General features: G+C 35.8%; 2 protein-coding genes and 2 pseudogenes across 2 annotated transcripts; 1 reads left to right on the forward strand and 3 right to left on the reverse strand.

Annotated features, from left to right (window-relative positions):
* Positions 1-3,650: 3,650 nt before the first annotated feature.
* LOC105108350 (pentatricopeptide repeat-containing protein At4g38150-like) lies at positions 3,651-4,785 on the reverse strand. Its single transcript, XM_011002636.1, has 2 exons — positions 4,651-4,785; positions 3,651-4,516 (listed from the first exon to the last, which is right to left on the reverse strand). The coding sequence occupies exons 1-2, from the start codon at positions 4,783-4,785 to the stop codon at positions 3,680-3,682; spliced, it is 972 nt and encodes a 323-aa protein (XP_011000938.1). The 3' UTR covers positions 3,651-3,679.
* Positions 4,786-5,061: 276 nt separating this feature from the next.
* On the forward strand, positions 5,062-6,948 carry LOC105108286 (uncharacterized; annotated as a pseudogene).
* A 4,158-nt stretch (positions 6,949-11,106) lies between these two features.
* LOC105108287 (uncharacterized) lies at positions 11,107-11,983 on the reverse strand (annotated as a pseudogene).
* Positions 11,984-15,672: 3,689 nt separating this feature from the next.
* FRS5 (FAR1-related sequence 5) lies at positions 15,673-19,889 on the reverse strand. Its single transcript, XM_011002543.1, has 2 exons — positions 17,238-19,889; positions 15,673-16,177 (listed from the first exon to the last, which is right to left on the reverse strand). The coding sequence occupies exons 1-2, from the start codon at positions 19,422-19,424 to the stop codon at positions 16,004-16,006; spliced, it is 2,361 nt and encodes a 786-aa protein (XP_011000845.1). The 5' UTR covers positions 19,425-19,889; the 3' UTR covers positions 15,673-16,003.
* Between the last annotated feature and the right edge of the window lie 255 nt (positions 19,890-20,144).

Consider the following 20,144-nt stretch of genomic DNA (forward strand, 5'->3'; position numbering starts at 1 on the left):
AAAAAAAAAATCTAAAAATATAATAATAAAAAAACAAATTTAAATCAATTCAATATAACTTGATAAACTTACCGTTCATAAAAATAAGGATAAACAAGAAATCAAAAGAATCACTTAACAAACATAACAAAATTCAACAAAAAAAAAAACTTTAAGCTAATCTAAGTTAATTTTACTAACATGTCATTGTAATAACCAAACAAAAAAAAAAACAAGGCTAAAGGACAAATTCTTCCATGCAAAATGACGAAATAAAAAAAAAAAAACCTATAAAAAATCAAGGAAAAACATCAAACCTCCAAAAAAAGCATTTGGTAAAAAATACCAAAGTTAAATTAAAAAAATTAGTAAGAAAATGGAAGATAACTCGGGTTAATTTTACCGTCCTGCACTTGGAATAACCCATTATGCATGGGTTTGTTTTTAAATAATACTTAATAAAATATGTTCAAGTGTTAATAATTCAATGACAAAGGATAAAATCAATTTTTTTTTAAAAAAAAAATCAAGTCAACTCAACCAACTTTCAAATTGAGATATGAGATAATAATAACCCAATGAAAAAAAAAAAAAAGCAAAACAAATTAAGATGCTCAAAGCTCAACAATTCAATATTTAATAATAAAAATAAAAAAATAATTAAAAAAAGACCTTTACAAAGATTGAACTTAAACCAGGTTCATCGTCAAAACTGTGAACCAAGTTATGAGATTAAAATTATCTTACAAAAAACAGATATAAAAAAACTATAAGGAAAATTTCAAACCATAAAAAAATAAAATTAAAAAATAAGGACTAAATAGCATACAAAAATAATTGAATGAAACTAATTAGGGAATACAATGAAAAACAAAATAAATGAAGAAAAGGATAAAAAAGTAATAAAAAATTAGAAATCAAATAAAATTAAATCAAGCTCCCAAGGACATAATAAAAATAATAGTTAAAAAGATAAAAAAAAATAACAATAAAAAGAATGAGTATCATATTGGATAAAAAAATTTAATTAAATTAAATGATTAGGGGTAAAATTAAAAACAAAACAAACTTAAAGAAGCATCAAATCTAACAAAAATAAAAATTAAAAAAATAAGAATCAAAATCTAAACAAATACAAACTAGAGAACACAATTAAATTTGTCAAAGCTCTACATATATATCGAGGTATGAAAGAAAGAAGAAGGGAAGGAGAAAAGAGACCAATTGTTATTAAATTGTTGTTTAGATGGCAACATATGTCACCCTAAAACATATTCCATATCAAGTGAGTAGGCAATCAACCTTTTTTTTTAATCACCGTACATGCCACCACGAGCCACCCGAATAGAGCTGGGGGAGATGATGTGCCTACGTGTGCGTGGCATGCATAGACCAACTTTATCGATTTATTAATATTATAATAATACAAATTACTAAAACGACCATGAGGGCATACAAATATTATTAAAAAAAGCCATGACGCAAATACATAAATATCTTTCCAAGCAACCTTTAATTAATCAAAGTCAAAAAGCAAAACCAAAAATTTACTGTAAATAAAATGTGCAAAGACATAACAACCCCTCACTCAAATGTTAATATTTCTAAGATCTAAAAGGCACAAATATTATTTCACTGTACAAATAAACATGTCAAGAAGCAAAAACTCTTGGATCAAAGGTTAATTTTTTTAGCCTTTGAGGGCAATATAATATTTTTACTATACATAAAAATATATAAAACAACAATCTTGCCCCTAATCAATTATCAAATAGTATTTGGATCCTATAGAAAATACAGTTTTACCCTCAATAACAAGGTAATTATTAAAGAAATAAAATGTAAAATAATAATTACACTAATTAAATCCACAATAAAACACATGCTATAACAACCTTTTAGTATTTTTTGTTAATTTGAGTTCAAAATCCATTGTCTTCCAAGATCATTATTTAACCAGAGTCTTGACCAAAGTTGTTAAAATTGCAAGTTAACTTGTAAAATCTTCTCTAACATACTAAATCGGATTAAAAACTCGAAATCAGTAAAATCAGACTTAAATCGTGTAAAATTAGTAAAATCAATAAACTCGATCTGATTTTTTAAGTTTACTAAATTTATTATATGAACCAAGTTAGGTTCAAATTTAACCTTAAAAAATCCCTTGACTAGTTTTGCGAGATCAAACATGTCTTTAAAATCATATATTAGATAAAGTTAAAATTTTACAAGGAAATATTAGATATATAAACATATATTGTAGTATATTTTTAGGTCAAATAGAGTTAAAAGAATATAATATTTCAGAGGGTCAAAGTTAGTAAACTAATATTGTTAAATATATCAAATAAGATTTTCGTATACTGTTTAGGACATATTTAGAGATACCGATGGAATTTTATTTTAATTAAAGTTGGGATAGAAACTAGACATCTAAAATTTTTCAATTGTATATTGTAGGTCAATAATTCATTTAAATGAGAGAGAACAACATGTTTGAAATCAAAATTCAAATCTGCCAAGAATATACAAAAATTGAAGATTCATGCTATATGAAGAAATTTTAACATTAAAATTTTTTTATTATTCTATTTAATTTTAAATAATTATTTTTAATTTGAATTTTTCCCAACATATTACTAATTTAAACTCATTAGGTTGCAACTTAAAGGGGGTTTATCAAGATTTATTATAATGGAAACAACTAGATTATCACTAGGTTTATGTGTGCTTCCTACCTTTCAATAATTCGTTTATATTGAGAAATTTTATTCTAAAATTTTTTATTTTTCAATGTCATTAATTTATTGATTCATACTATTTACCCTCTCATTTTATTTAGATTACTCATTAATTATAATATTGTTGACTTATTTTTATCAAATTTTAATAGAATTTAATTTCTTAACTAGAATTATTGATATATAACTAATTAAAAAAATTATTTATAATTTTACTATCCGAATTGGTTTGGGGGAAGGGATATGGGAAATTTCATGACTGGACTTTAGTCCATGGGAGGCATGGAGCACCTCAAATTGATTCACCAAATTATTTGTCTTTTTATTTAGTCCTTTTGTCTCGTGAGTTCAGCATTTTGAAATTCAATAAATTTGTTCTATTTCACCCATTTCAATTTAGTTCAGAATTGTTACAAAAAGGCAATATATGCCAAGGGCACAAAGAGCAGTTGGCAAAATGCACGAAATACATGTATATTGTTTGAAGATGGCAATTTACATGTGGCATTTCGCAAAGCAGAGATTTTTTTTTTTAAAAAAAATGTTGATGTTCTCACTGTAATGAAGAGCCAAAGCAAAGTCAGAAATCTCCTAACAATTCTTCAAGATGATCTATAGGTACAACTTCTGAAATCCTACCCAATGCCTCCTGAAGTGACTATATCATAATATTGTAAAGGAATCTTAGCCAAGCCAATGGAACCACAATAGCCTTTAACAAGACAACCGCTGATCAAATACATTCATTAACACATGAGTAGCAAATATCCAGTAACTGAAAAAAGCATAAAACATTTACAAGCATAAGAGATGAGATTCCATCTATGAAGATGAGAGTTGAGACAAAGTTTGCTGTTAAGCTTAAGAGGGAGCCAAAGAAACAGAGTGGAGGAAGAAGAAAAAAATTTTTAAAAAAAAACTTACGAAGCATCATCCCATCACTAGTTTAGGAAGACAAGTCAAAATGGTTTGTGTGAAGGTTTGTTGCCAAAAATTACTTCCCAAACAGAGGAAGAAAGCGGTTTGTTTTCGTCCAGAAAGTCTCTTACAGCTTTGTCATGAACATAGAATCCCTTTTGGCGCAATGTCCCAATAACAGTCCTGGCTTCTTCAACTCCCTTTTCGGTACACAAGCCATCAACCAATGCAACAAATGTGCTAACACTGGGGGAGTGGCCAGCATCCAACATCTCGAAACAGAAATCGATAGCACCATCAAAGAGATCACATTTAGAGAGTCCTTGAATCAAGACACTATAGCTGAAAGCATTAGGAGTGATGCCATTGGACTGCATTTTCCTGAAAACCCTCTTGGCATCATCGAACTTGAGTGCTTTGCAAAAGCCATGGACGACAGCAGTGTAAATGACAACTTCAGGAATGGTGCCTTTCTCACGCATGGTGCCAAAGAGTTTCATGGCTTCCTGGACAAGGCCATCCTTGCAGAGGCCATCAAGCATGGCGACAGCATTAAGGACGAGTCCAGTTTCCTTCATTTTGTTGAAGATATCTTGAGCATCATGTGGGGACTGGGAAGAGGAAGTGCTCCTTTCTTGTTCATTTGTAGTAACAGCAGCAGTATCAGTAGAGGGAGGAGGATTGATATCCTTCTTCTTGTTGTTGTTGTGGTGGTGGCCAGGACGGAGCTTGAATTTATCGAGAAAAGCATCATCAGAGATGCTATTAAAATCATCTGTTTGGAGCTGTGAGGTTGATGGAGGCGGATGAGATGGTTGGGGACGGCGGGGATTGTTAGTTAGGTTCTCCTCCTCCTCCTCCTCCACCACCACATTCCTCTATTGCTATAGTTATTATTGAAGTTAGGTCTCTCGCCTCTTAAAGGCCTGTTTGGTATGGGATCCGGTGGTTTCTGATTCTGATTCTGGATCTGCGTCTTCCTTTCTTCTTCATCATTGAAATTTAAACCAGCGGCAGCAGCAGCAACACCAGTAGAAGTAGTAGCTCGTCCTTTAACAGAGCTGCTGAAACGGCGCAGTATTTGAAAAAGCGAGGTAAGCGAGAGAGAATGGAGCTTCAAGATCCGAAATTGAGATGACGATGCCATTGCCACTGCCCGGAGTGACTGACTGATTAAATCAGCATTTGATTTTGAAGAAAGAAAGGGAAAAGGGGATTTTAGTTTTGGGGTTTTTGAAAAATGAAAACAGATGACACAAGCAAACGGATACTTTCAAAATGAATAGGATAGAGAAAGAAACGCCAAGGAGATGAGGCCAACATGGTCTTTTCGGTTAGAAACAGTAAGGGCAATTGTGGTAAATAACGTGAAAAAACCTGGAACAAAAACTCTAGCTTTTCAGCAGTGGACTACATGTCGGCTAGAATGGAATAGAATACAAATACAACAGAACAGTCGCAGAAGAAGAAGAAGAAGAAAAGGCAAGCGCGAAGGAGCAAACTGGGAGAGACGAGATGAATTGAATATAAATTACTCAAATAAAAATCAGTAGTGCTAAGCTTCTCTTCTCAAGGTCAGACCTTTCTCTCACTATCTTCTTCATCTTATATATATTGTTCATATGTAGTGCTGCGACGAGATTCGTTATTATTTATTTATTTCATCACCCTTGCTTGTAATTATTCATATACAAGTTGAAGTTATTTACGGTGATGATTTCTTCTCTATTACTTGATAGAAAGAGCTGTATGGCATTTATTTATTTATTCTTATGTGTTGCTCGCTATTCAAATATGAAGTTATTACGCTTACATTTACAACACCATCGCTTTCTTTTGTTTCAATTCATTTTCAATTGTAATGTAATGGAAAGTAGTTTGTAAAAAGCAAAAGATAGTCTTGCTATACAATCAATTCACCATTCTCATATGATTAAAGTCACCAACTAATTACTTAACTTGTTTGTTGCAATGCTTAAAACTTCTTATCCAAAATCTTTAGTCAATCTTCAACCTTCTTCATTTATATCCTTTGCTCATTTCACCAAATGTTATCTTCATTCCTTCATTTTCTATTTCATCTCCCCTTCCCTCTCTTTTTCGCCCTACTCGTACAACCATTACATTTGCTTCTTTTCTTCGCGGCCCATATGGAAATGGCAAGCACTCAAAATGGTAATAGCAGCATCCTGTGGTTCTTCAGGGATAGAGGTTTTGATGACAACGCCGTCCATGAAATGTTCCGAAAGTGCAAATGCCTACAAGGCACCTAGGGGGATAGGGCATCTGAAAACTGGGCTTACCTCAAAACCATTGGCATTCAAGAGAGAAAGCTCCCTTCAATTATTTCAAAGTGTCCCAAGTCCTCACTCTCGGTCTCAATAAGAAGCTCATCCCCATGGTTGAGTGCCTTGCTACCCTTGGTTCTAAACCCCGTGAAGTTGCTTCCGCCATAACCGAGTTCCCTCACATACTGTCTCATAGCGTTGAAGAGAAGCTCTGCCCCCTTTTGGCTTTTTTTCAGGCACTTGGGGTCCCGGAAAAGCAACTCGGCAAGATTTTATTGCTCAACCCAAGGCTCATCAGCTACAGCATTGATTCCAAGCTCACACAAATTGTTGACTTTCTTGCTGCTCTTGGCCTTACCAAAGATGGGATAATTGGTAAAGTTTTGGTGAAACACCCCTTTATAATGGGGTATAGCGTTGACAAGAGACTACGCCCCACTTCAGAGTTTCTCAAGTCAGTTGGACTGACAGAGCTGGATCTTCAAACGGTGGTCATGAACTTCCCCGAAGTTCTTTGTAGAGATGTCAACAAGATTCTGAAACCCAATTTTGCTTATCTAAGGAGATGTGGATTTAATGATAGACAAATTGCAGCTTTGGTGACTGGTTATCCCCCTATTTTGATCAAGATTATCAGGAATTCTCTGGAACCTCGGATCAAGTTCTTGGTGGAAGTAATGGGAAGACAAATTGATGAATTTGTTGATTACCCACACTTCTTACAGCATGGTTTGAAGAAAACTTTGGAGTCGAGGTGTAAAATTTTGAAACAGAGGAAACTAGATTGTAGCTTGAGTGAGATGCTTGGTTGTAACCAAAAGAAGTTCCTAATGAAGTATGCCTTGCTTGAAGGATCCGCCTGAGATATTTGTTCGTTCTTTCACTCTAGGCGATCTTTATCTTTATACTGAACTCAACTCGTGTGAGGAAGCTTTCAATGGGAACTCGAGTTTTGTGATTCCATTTGTCTTGAAATTTACTGAACTGGGGCATAAATTTATTAATGATCTGATCCAGCATTATCGATATTGATCAGTTCTGGCACACTGGCTAAAAGATGCTTGCAAAAAGATATGGATGTGATGTACCACAATTTTATTGTTTTCCTTACAATAGTGTTTGAATGGAGACAATTGAACTAACAAACAAGAAATCCTGGAAATCGTGCACTTAATTACAGTGTTTTGATCTCTAATTAGCTTCCGTACAAGTATACCTCTAGATCTAAAAGACTGCAGGGGTGGTTGTTAGAAAATGAAGATACAACAAGATGTATGATGTCTACAAATGCAGAGTAAGTTTGACAACATGAAAAAACAACGCCATAGAGGAAACTAGAAGGATGACATGCAGAAACTTTGTAGCTTTTCTAGTAACATGGCTCCAAAACTACAGAAGCTCAAGGATCTAAACCGGGAGTCTTGATGGAGTCCTCTGCAATTTTTTTACAATGTGTGTACTTGCATAATTTTGAGAAGATGATGTTACGCTGGAGAGTGAACCAGTTGTACTGTCAATGGAGCTTATGGAAGGCCACGTGAAGACAGACATAAATGGAGGTACGCGAGGCAGTGGCAAAGTCCGAAAAAAGAAACCCTAAATTCTTTAGGTTCAAGCAATAAAAATTATGATTGAACAAAATTCAATACATAAATAAGATCAAATCAAAATAATATCTAATAAGATTTTATTGATGAAAAAGAAGAAGAATAGAGAGGAAAAAAATCCTTTGCAACCGTTATTTTACTGGAATAAATAAGAAGAGCAGAAGGAATTATATGAAAAGAAAAGAAAAGAGGTCAATTAGAATGGTACTTACCCTTGGAGAAAACTAGGGTTTGGCCACGATTTGTTCCAGGCTTCAATCACCTTGGGGCACAAAATTGTAACTATGAGACGCTATTTTAACCTTAACTAGGGTTTTGTTTGGTTTAACTGGAGTAATATTTATATTTCATCAACTTTCCACCATTTCACATCATTGTACTGCCGGGTTGATTATTTATGTAAGCTTCATTTCAGCACACAATTTAATTCAATATGTAGATCACCCGTGGAAGCAAAAAAACCGAAGTTTGAGTCTTGTTTCAGGTACTCCAGGCCTCTATAGCCTCATTTAATAGAGACTCGTTCGGCGTAGGATTTCTTTCTTTCAACATGTACACCTCCATAATCCTGGAGTTGTTACTGATATTTAGGATGAAAATAATTATAAAGTTGATTTAGAGGTATAAAAATATTATTTTTTAAGTATTTATTTATTTTATTGAGTTTGTTTTTTTCAACTATATTTACTTTGAAAAAATTATTTTTTTTATAAAAATTCTTGAATCTATATTTTTTTACATAGTGCCTTTTATTTCCACAGTGGAAACAAACTCTATGCTTTTTATTAGTATTTTTTTTAATTTGATTATTTTTTTTTAATTTTAGATTATTTTGAGTTATTGTCAAACCAGTTTTAGTAACCAAATTCACTTTAGAATTTGTTGCTTGCAATTCATGTATACCAAATTGAACCTCAATTTACAAGAGTATTTGAAACTGTTTAAATGTATAATTGTTTGTAGATTGCAATATTTTCTTTCTATATTCATTCCAAGATGGTAGAAGTTTTGATAAAATAACCCCATTTGAAATGAATCAGGAACTTTGATATCCAAATCATTAAGTTTTGATATTAGCATTTAAATTTTATGGACTTGATTCATGATTGGCTTATTGTCAATAATCTCATACTTGAAAAATTTTAAAGTAAGAAAACGATCAATTTTATGGACTGGATTCATGATTGGCTTATTGTCAATAATCTCATACTTGAAAAATTTTAAAGTAAGAAAACGATCAGAACCTGATTTTTCCTGCTTGTAGTGTGTTTTCAAAGCAACTGAAATTTCTTTTGGAGACTTTAATTTGAAAAAGATGTCATAAAGTTAACTGGTTAGAGTATTCAGTTTATGCCCTCGACCAAGCACTTCATCTTCTTCACGTTTTACTTTTGCAGTCTTAATGGTGATAGATTCATCTTCTTGTGGTTCCGGTAATGCATATAGATTCGGATAAAAAATATAATAAATTTTTAATGAAATAAGTTGGAATATCATCTTGTCTAATCTTATGTAATTCATACTATTAAACCGATCTAGTTGAATTTTAACATCTTTATTAACTTTGACGTTATAATTCATATTTGTCACCATCAAAATAATCACCTTAAAATTGTTAGAAATGTTTAGAATAGAAACAAATATGGAGTTGGCTTAGAAGCGAGAAAACATTATTTTTAAGGTGCTTATTTATCTCACACAAAGACAACATCTCTAAGATATAATTAAGCTCTTTAAACCTCCAAAAGAATGAGAAGATAAAATAAAAAAAAAACTTATGTTTTTTATTGTATTTATTTTTTATATAGTAACATACTTTTAAAGACTTGAAACATAATAATTAAATAATATAATTATTCATCAAACAATATAATTGTTAATGAAATATTATAATTATTCATATCAAATAATATGACTATTTATGAAATAGTATAAATATTCATAAATTATTTATACTATTTATGAAATAGTATAAATATTCATATTAAGTTTCAAGTTTTAAATGTGATCTTTTGATATTATAAATATTCATATAATAATATTAGTTAGTAAAATAAAAGAATTTCTCCACTGTAGTTTAATTTAATTTACTATAAAATAAAATCTCACCTTTAGAAATATTTCTTTCCACGGAGAATAAATATCTTTTTTATTTATTTATTTACAAACTATTTCCCTTGTAATTAACTCCGGGTGAATCAAGAGAGAGTGTGATATTTTATTTGTTAAAAAGAGATATTTTTTTATCAAATTAATGCTGTTGATATTGAACCCGATATGATTGCCATTTGGATCATCGATGCCATCTTGCTTTTCCGCGTCAACTCTATAGCCACAAAGTGGTTTGCACTAGTGTTACCATCAATAGAGGCATTGGTCAGGCCAATCCATTGCTCATAACTTGCTTTGGGTGTGCTAACATTTGGAGCTATAAGAAAATCCAAGCCATGACCAGCCTCCCAATCTTTCTCTTTGTTAATGACAAAAGCGGGGGTTGAAGGAGGTTAATTAATCTGTCATCTCCATTATCACCTTTGCCATCATCCATCCAGGTACGTGACAGGTTTATGATACATGATGCGGCCAGATGCTTCTTTTTGTTTCTAAGTATGTATGAGCATCATGGGAGTTTCAGGAGCAAGTTAAAGTGCTTATGGATGAATTGCCACTGAGAGTCAGTAACTTCTCGTGATCTTCATCAACAAATCTCTCTAATGTCAATGATACGTCAGTGAAAGCTAGAGATGTGCAAGGTTGAACAGCACAATAACGAGGACGACAGTCATGATCTAATTTGGATTCTGGACATGCACCTATATGTTTCAGCTATACGTACGATTGAGTAGAAAGAAAGACGAGGAGATCATGCAAAATATGGGAGCAGGGGGTTCAAATGAGAGTTTTACGATCTTCTCTTTCTCTCTCACACACACACACAAAAGTTTTTTTTGATTATTCGGGCGCACCGCCAACTAGTTATAGTTACGAAATCACATTGATAGCCTCTACTCGTGCTCTAGCTCATTTGAGAGCTAGATTTGCCTCAATTATTTGTCTCTTGCTTCCGCTTTCCTCAAGTTAGTTTCTGCTATTTCAAGAGTTTGCTGACAAGCCAGATTTAGAAATGAATATAGAGAAAACACTAGGAAATTATGATGGAGAATTTTTTTGCTGTAACTTGTCGTTAAAACCTAGCCCATTACGTGTTTTTCATTTATCTATCTACCATTTAGGTATAGAGAACCACAATAATAACCTTTTAAAGGTATTCGGTACTTAGAAGAAAAGAAATTTTGTTTTTATTATTTGGACCAAGAGCACTGCACTTTTCAAGAGATTCACACACAAAATGAATGGATTTTCCATACCATAAATATCGTTCAAGTAATGATACACATAATAATACATGAAATTAAGGGTAACAAATCAAACACGGTTAAGTATTAATTATAATGCTGTTATAATAAGGAACAATGATTAATATCAAGTATAAACCACTTGCTAGTCATTAGCAATACTACTTTCGTGTGTGTGTGTGTAATTGGTTTACTTTTTTGGCTCAGTCATGGATATTAATTATTACTTGGTTATGAAACCCCCAACGACTGCAGCAATTATAGATGTAGGATCTCCCAGGATAGCTGAGACTATAAGGCGAATGGCACCACCAGCCATCTGACAGCACCTCCTAACCTTTCCACTTCTAATTCCCCCGTGATGGTTTGCCAACGTCCCCTTGAGGCTAGGAATCCTGCTCTGCATCTCCCTCACCTTGTTTTCATCCACTTTGAGATACATGGCTTCCCAGATTTCCACTAATAACTCCTTGACACATGATAAATGAAGATTATATGTTTTGCAGCGAGACCTGTAAGACCAACCTGGTCCTTTTCCCCCACATCGATGACATGCCCCAGAGAGCTTGCGACACAGGTAAAAATTGTGCTCACCATCGTCTAGAACTTGAGGGAGGTTTGCCCAACAAGGATGAAGATCAAATCCACATCGCTTGCAGTGGTAGACAAAGCCTAGAACCCCATTTCTACATGCATCGCATATCCTCTTCTCTTCACCTGGAGGGTGATGATGAAATTCGAAATTGCAGTTTCTGTAAAAGGGAATATTGAGAATAGGAGGTGGCACAGCACGTGCCTGGTGCAGGTCAACTGACCAGCGCAACATTTCTGGTGGCAACTGTACTTGAGACCTATGCCAGCTTCCTTACAACCATCACAAGCGAATGGGATCTCAGTGTATTCTAGTTTTATCTTGTGATGTGAGTGGATGGGATGAGTGATTTCTTTGTAACTGATCTTCATGGATTTCTTTATTTAATCTCATGCCCTCTTCTTCATGTTTTCCGTTAGGGAGTAACTTATGACAGTTTGTTTATATATAAAGCTAATTGATTAATTACAAGGGTACAGGCTTCCTTCCTGTTTTCAACTTTAAAAAAGATGATAAAATTGATATCTAGAAGGATTACAGGCTGATACTTTGCTTAAGTTTCCCAAGTAGAGAATAACTTGGGGTGTAGTTGATACAACAAATTAAGCTGTTGATGAGGAGAGTTCAAATTAAAGAAAGAAAGAGAGAGTTAGCCTTTGGCCGGAGGCTAATGCCAAATATTGGCAAGGAAGGATCTTAAAAAGGGTATGGTTATTTAATGCCCTTTCATATATTGTGGAAAGAAATGAACTTAACATTCTTGGCTGTGAAGTTGTTCAGGATCATTATGCACATTTGCCAATATTAATAAATTCATAATATTTAATTAACCACGTTTGAATCGATGAAGAATTAGTTCTTGGTGATAAATATGGATTTAAAAGATCTTAACAAATAAATCAATTTGATGAGAAATTCAGAAACGTGATGATCTAATTTAGAACCACTTTCAAATTAGTTGTTCCTATGCAAGAAATATTATTTTTAAAAATATGATATTTCTAATTTTATATATACGTGTGTGTGTGTTTTTTTTTAAAAAAGAATAAATAAAAACATAGAATAAAGTGTGTGTGTGTGTTTTTAAAAAAAGAATAAATAAAAACATAGAATAAAACTTAAAAAAAACTTCGAACCTTTTCTTATATATTTTTCTCAATACTTAAAATACAAGCCACATAATATATTTATAGGAGAAGAAAATAAAAACATTAAAGGATACTAAAAAACTCTAGTGTTATGGAAAACCAAGAGACTAAATATTGTGAAGTTTAAGAGATTTTAATGACCATTCAATATATATAATTATAGATTTTATAACACTTCTTTTTGAATGATTATGCACTAAAAATGTGCCTTATTAAAACATTGCAAGGAAAATCTAATGGAAAAAAAAAATCTAAGTAAAAAAAAGAGAGTATAATATTCTTGTGTGATTTCTAAATACTTCAGGCTTCAGGATTCAATAAAAGGTTTATATATATCTTTTTATTGAATCCTGAAGCCTGAAGTATTTAGAAATACATATCTTTTTCATTGTTTGCCGTACAGTACTTGAATGGAAAGAAAAAGAAAAGAAGGTTGTCGAAGGTTTGAGGAGACACCGTGGATTATATTCCAAGGAAAAAGTGTACATGCAAGGGGGTACCGAGGGCCCCAACCCCGGGCCTCAGCACTTTTAATGTCAATTCATGGGAGAAATTAAAAGCAGGAGGAGGAGGAGAGGACCACGTGGATCTTGAATGCCTCCTCAAGACAAAGATATCAAAAGGAGATTAAACAATCGTAAGTAGCAAGACAGACGAGATCCCTCGAGCATCTTCGCTTTCTAAGTCTACTTTCAGGGAGAGGAAGATTTACAAGAAGTGCGGATTAATTCATTTAGGATAAGTGGGACAAGTGCCATGCCAGCCCATGCCCAGCAGAGCCTGTACCCTCTTGAAGGCCCAAAGTGATATTTCGCTTTGCTCGGCTTCCTTCCACTTATATCTGGAGTGGACTCAACCTCTCAAACTACAACTTGGGCCGGCTCTAATATTTCTACAGCCCATACTCTCTCATGGATCACCGTTCTGAAGAAGCGAGGGCGACTCTGACGCGCTCTGCTTCTTGTACGCTTGTGTTTGAAAATTGCAATCCAAGTGAAAACCTATCACTTGCAGGCCGCATCACTCTTTGCAAATCCGTGCTCATGACTGTTCCACTTTATCCGATGCAATCCATTTTACTGCCAAAATCCATCTTCCATGAGATTGAGAAGATATGTCGTCGATTCATTTGGGCAGATTATGAAGGCAGTAAAAAGGTTCACTTGATTAAGTGGAAGAAAACATGTCAGCCGAGATTGGAGGGGGATTAGGAATGCGAGATATGCATTGCATGAATAAGGCTTCTGTCATGAAACTGGGGTGGAGCATTATGAATGACATGAATGGTCTTTGGATTTGTGTTCTTCGATGCATGTATGGCTGGTCACAGGATGTACATCTGATCCCAAGGCTAAGGGCAAAGACTCCCCTTCGTGGAAAGCAATCTACAAGGTCTGGTCGCAGGTGAGGGCAGGAACAATGTGGTCTGTAGGGCATAGAAGGAAAGTCCTGTTTTGGAATTGAGAGACGTGTGGCTTGATGGTTATGGGGCTCCAAGTCATCATACAACTCACGAACTGTCAGAAGCAGAGGGGAATGCGACCGTAGCGGACATGGTAAATGAGAGAAAACAATGGAAGTGGGAACTTTTTGCTCATCTTCTGCCGGTGCAAGTAGTTTTGGTTTTAGCAAGCCATTCACCTCCTAGTAATGAACTGGAGGGAGATGCATCGTATTGGAGACACTCTTCTCGTGGACAATTCACAACCAAATCTGTTTATTTGTTTCAGGTGAGGGATGCTAACTCCCTATGGAACCGATATGGAGGCTGATTCGGCGTTGGAAAGGGCCTGAGAGAATCAGAAACTTCTTGTGGCTGGTGGCTCATAACAAATTGCTGACTAATGATCAAAGAGTAGCTAGGCATCTGACTGATAATGCTTCCTGCCATCTTTGCCCTTCAGTCAGGGAGGACACCATGCATGTGTTGAGAGATTGCTTTGTAGCACGCAGCACATGGACTCCACTCCTAAAGCCACAGTACAGGAGGGGGGGGGGGGTTTAATTCAGAGATGGGAACATGGTTGCTGAAGTATCTGTGGAAAACTACAAATCAGAGAATTTTTGGTGAGAGCACTGAGTTTAATACTAGCCCGCTGCATGGTGTCTGGTATTGTATCTGCAACAAAAGATGAAGAGAAGGTGTTTTTGCAGAACAATAACGTGAGGTTAATTGGATGGAGGTACCCTCCCCTAGACTAGGTGAAAATAAATGTGCATGGATGGGTGCAGCAAAGGAAATCATGGTAATGCAGCAGCTGGTGGTCTGATCAGAGATAGCATGGGAACATGGATTAACCTTGGGATTTTCTCTTCAGTTCGAGCTAAGCTGGGGGCAGCAGTAACTGGATTACAACTTGCCTGGTCCTTGGGTCTGCGCAAGATAATTTTGGAGTCGGACTCATCTTTAGTACTCAACATGATTATGAAGCAGGACTCCACAGTAAAAGGATGCATTGACATGGGGCTGGGAAGTTACAGTTCCACATACTCTTGGAGAAGGGAATTTCGCAGCGGAATGGGTGGTGAATTTTGGTCCCGGAAGGAATCCGTTATATTGGGATGACTGGATAATTAATGACCCGCCTACGGTTTTCTTTCCAACCCTATACCATCATCTTATAAGAAGCTAGACGCTTCAGCTTATCTGAAAGACAGTTTATGAATCCACAGACAATTTACACGCCTGAAAATGAAGGAACGAGGAAAATCGAGGAATAAAGTGTCCTTGATGCTTCTTTTCTTTATCCATGCTTGCCTTACCGAAATATGGTCATTTTGTTGGTAAATGATCCACATGATAACTGCTGAACTTACCATTATCCAAGTTTCAAACTCGTCGTAAGGAGCATTGCCTTTAAGGCAGCATCACTTGTGTATCTAACTACATTATGGCTGTAATCAATGCTTAAGATTGATCTGTTAATTTTTCTGTGATTGTGCATGCATAAAGCAGTATTCCTAAAGAAGCCGGACAGACTGAACAGGCATGCAGTGTTGTAAATAAAGACACTAAAAACCAATGAACGATGCACTTCAGAGAGAGCAAAGATCGATCCTGCATGTATTTCTTGGTGCAGCAGAGAGATACTGGGAAAACAAATTCTCTAAATATATTACACAACTTTTGGCCATGCATCTGCCTAAAATTGAAGAAATTATTGCTTCCTCGTATAGATCTAAAGACAATAAGTGCACTGTACAAGAGAAGATAAATTGAAAGCTTTCACAATCTCTAAAGCACTGAAAAGGTCAAAATCAACCTCATCCACACAGCACCATTGAAGTACTTGGACTTTCAATTGATTGGGAGGAGAAAGGAAAAAAAGGATGAGATTACAAACGAAACTACATGGTAAAGTTCTATTGCACCTTCAGATGCTGTCTTTCATACTAATCTTTATGCTTTCTACTTGAATTGACAACTGTAGCTTATGATCCTCAGTATCTTTTAAAACTGAAAGGAGGTTAGCTCGGTATACCTCACACTTTCGATTTGCCTGCTCCAGATCATCTCTAAGTTCTTGGATTTTCTTGTCCATATCCTTCTGCAAAATAGCAACAATAAGAAGACAGTTGAAAACAGGCCTAAGATCATCATAACACAGATATCTTGTTGCACTGCCATATAAGAAATGCGAGCACTAACTGACATGCAGAGGATCTCAAAAAGAAAACCTACAATGCATCTGAAAAACAGTATAAGATTTCACTCTTACAAAAGAAACAAAGAAAACATTCCACACCCAAATTTGCATAGGATTTGTGCTGGTTAAGAAGCGTTCTTAGTGAAAAGCCAAACTTTCAGGTTGAGTTACAAATTATATGTGCCTTTCTCCTTGTATTTTCCAAAACGTCTACTGATAATTCCATAAAGGGAAGTACTTTTTTTTAGGATTCCATAATGAAGTCACCGCAATCAAGAGACTTAGATTTCCGTGATGTATGGATTTGACCTTTGTTTTTCTTTCAGAACATCTACTTAGGGCAATAACTCAATACGGGTCTTCAGGAGGTCATGAGATCTAAAATTCCAAAATTTAGGATGCAATCAGTTAATGATTCTAGTGAGATTTCCATGAATTAAATGACCACGACCATATCTATGTTTTAACATTACTACTAACATAGCAAAATAAAGAATATCAAGGGCTCTTAAGCAACTAACCCTACCAAGAACCACAGATAGGGAAAGAATGCCAGTAGGCCAACATATTTGCAAGGGTTTCCAAAGCTTGAGCGTACATGCATGGACAAAGGCCTGCGATTATCACTTTTTTAGTGATTGTCATGAGGAGGATGAGGTTCTGAAAGTGGTCATAAACTCAGATGCCATTGGATCGCTAAATAGAAGCTAGTCATGATAATTTTTACATCAAAATTTTGGGTCATCAAGATGGAGAGAAAAGTTCAACATTTATCAGAAAACCAATTTGACAGGGAGCTAAAAAAACAGAAAATGACAGTAGATTGTAGAAAAATCGTATATACATGTAGGTCTGTGAAGAAATAAAGCAGTAGACGGTAATAAATGAAATCAATTGACATCATGTGATTGCAAGAAAATGGATGAAACATGAAGTGTGGTAAATGGAAAATAATTCTAACCTCCATCAAAATTTGACCAGAGCTCCCCAGATGATTCCCACTGATATAATTAGCCCTAATCCCATTGCTTGCCATGTCCCCTCTATTCCGGCTATTCACAACACTAGTTCTCCCCTCGTTCTTTGTAGCCAGTGCAACTCTTGTTGTGGCCTCTTGCAGAGCAACCATTGCCACATTGTAAGTGTCTAGAGACTTGGATCCTTCATCTACAAATTTGAAAGCCTCATGGCGTAGGGTGTTATATCGAACAGTATGAGATTCGAGATAGCCATTATATACATCAGTGGGGTGTTCTTCCAATATGACATTGCTCTTGGCATTTCTTGTCCATCGTTTCAAAATGTAATGTGATGGGAGGGTAAGCACATTGGTGACTCTCAAGACTGCCAACACATGTCTGCATAGAAGGCCAGAGAACTCAAACATTTGGCAGCTACATCTCGCCTTCATCTCCAAAACATTGAATTTAACATAGTAAGCTTTATGATCTTCCCCAAACTTGGCAACTTGGTACATAATGCTCTCCCCATCATCTTCTGCTTTGGATGCCATGAAAGTAAGCGTCCCAACTAGCTCCTCTTGAAATCTTGCAAACAATTTTCTAGTGTAATGCCCGGATGCTTGTTTCTCCATTGGAGATGGGGTCTTCAAAACTGGGTTTGTGTTCATCGTATCATAATCTGCTTTTACTTCCTTTTCATTTCGACTCTCTATAGCTTTCTCATACAGCTTAAAGAAATGGCTCAGATTGGTTGAAGCATTCACGTAACCATCAAAGTATGAGTTTATGCTATCACTTCGCTGAGTTATAGACATCTCTGCAAAAAAAGCATCCCGCAGGTACACAGGGACCCACTGCCTGCGATCAGAGAATATCATTTGAAGCCACTCATGATACCGGAGTTCATATCTATCAACAAGCGACAACCAGCAGGATTCAAATTCCTCAATGGACTCGGTGAGGTTAACACATTTATGAAAATCTGCCTCAAAACTTGGATGTTTGAGTAACACATGCGACAACTTCTCCTGGGATTTCTTGAAGATATGCCATTTGCAAAAGCGATGTCGAGTCTCAGGGAAGACCTGCATGATGGCTGAACTTATTACTGCATCATGATCGGTGGTGATCGACACTGGATGATGGCCTGACATTGCCGTGAGCCACGTCTGAAACAGCCAAATAAATGACGCTTCGGTCTCATTCAATAAGAAAGCACAACCAAACAAAACAGGCTGTCCATGATGGTTAACACCAGTTAAGGGCGCAAAGGGCAAGCGATACCTGTTGGACCTGTAGGTGGTGTCAAACGTAACAGTGTCTCCAAAATAACTGTAGTTTGCCCTAGCTCTTGGATCAGACCAGAACACATTGCCCGTGAACTGGTCATCACCCCCCTGGAGAGCATAAAAGAAATTGGGGTTCTCATTGTGCATTTGCCTCAAATAATCCAAAAGGAGCTGGATGTCTCCTTCCATGCTCTTCTGACGATTGTTCCTAATGTAGTTCCTGCAATCAACCTCTGTAAATCCAACTTTGCTAATTCCCCCATACTCCTTAATCAAGGCAGACATAATCCTACGAGGGCCCATTCCCGCAGCCTGCAATGTATCGATCAAAGTCTTCGCAGGGCCAGATATTTGCCTGTGTGAACGGAGGCAATGCACCTGATCAAGAGGGACCAACTCATGATTATGTCCCCTAACAAAACCGGAGACAACCCATTTGCCAGAATCCTGCATTTTGACAGACAAAGAAGCTTTGCAACCAACTCGAGTAATAACACGGGGACGCTTGATCTCTCTATCCTTAGTACGCTTCTCATTCAAATTCCTAAAACCCTCTTTGGCACACACAAATTGTCTCTGAATAATAGCTCCATCACGCCTAGAACGGCGGGAAGAGCTGACACGCGTACTAAAGCCAACACGCCTAGCATAAGAATTGTAAAAGGCCTTGGCAGCCTCTTCAGACTCGAATTCCATGCTCTCATAAGGCTCAAGATCCAAAAGATCACCCTCAGGAAGATAAATTTGAGTAGGAGGAGTGGAGGTGGAGCTGGGAAGAGGAAGGGGAAGGGGAAGGGGAGGAGTGGAAGGCAAGTCGTCATCAATATCAATGTCCACAGCATCATCATCAGCACCACTTCCTAAACCTATATCGAATTCAAGCACCTCGTTTTCCATCTCCAATTCAATTCAATTATTTTTTTAATGTAATAAAAATTAAACTGACATGTACATATATCAGTCTGCTCCACTTAATAAAAAAATAAATGAAGTAGTGGCAGTAGAATATAAGGAAATCAGAAACAAGTGGTAAAAAAGGAAACAACTGACCCTCACATAGAAACTGCTATTGATACTGATACTGATACCGATACAGAAACAGAAACAGCTCCAACTTTATTTCTTTTCTTCTGTTTTAAATGGGAAATACAGGGAGGGACGGAGGGAGGGGGAGTTTTCTACGGTGTCGGAAACCCTAGAAGAAGGAAAGAGTTGTGAACCTTTTTTATTAAATTGTTATTGATAATTGGTAATTAGGAAATTGTCATTGTTGTCGTTTAGGGTAAGTATGATGATTAAAAAAAACCAGAGTAGCAGAAGAAGAAAAAGAAGAGAGAAATGGTGGTTTCTTGAGGGATTAATTAATTAATTAGGAGGGAGGGAGGGAGGGAGGGAGACGGAGGGGTATGCTATTCTACTGCGCTATCCATTTTTATAGCTTGAACCTTGAACAAGGGCTGTTCGATGATGATTGATGAGTTGAGATTTATTATTTATTTTTTATCAAATGCAAGGGTGATGATGGGCTTTTAATTACTCAGGACGGATGGAATGGGTCTAGGCCTAAACCCTGAACCCAAAAAACAATTATCAAATTAACGGAATGAAATACTCCAT

This window comes from Populus euphratica, unplaced genomic scaffold, assembly GCF_000495115.2.
Source record: "Populus euphratica unplaced genomic scaffold, PopEup_1.0 scaffold190.1, whole genome shotgun sequence".
In the NCBI taxonomy this organism is placed as follows: Eukaryota; Viridiplantae; Streptophyta; class Magnoliopsida; order Malpighiales; family Salicaceae; genus Populus; species Populus euphratica.

Bases quoted from the DNA above. Each gene is read 5' to 3' on its own strand.
- FRS5 (XM_011002543.1), bottom strand. From the start codon at position 19,424: ATGGAAAACGAGGTGCTTGAATTCGATATAGGTTTAGGAAGTGGTGCT. The intron at 16,178-17,237 runs GTTAGAATTATT...GCTATTTTGCAG, and splicing joins CTGGTCAAATTTTGATGGAG to AAGGATATGGACAAGAAAAT.
- LOC105108350 (XM_011002636.1), bottom strand. From the start codon at position 4,785: ATGGCATCGTCATCTCAATTTCGGATCTTGAAGCTCCATTCTCTCTCG. The intron at 4,517-4,650 runs GCTGGTTTAAAT...CTATAGCAATAG, and splicing joins CTGGTGTTGCTGCTGCTGCC to AGGAATGTGGTGGTGGAGGA.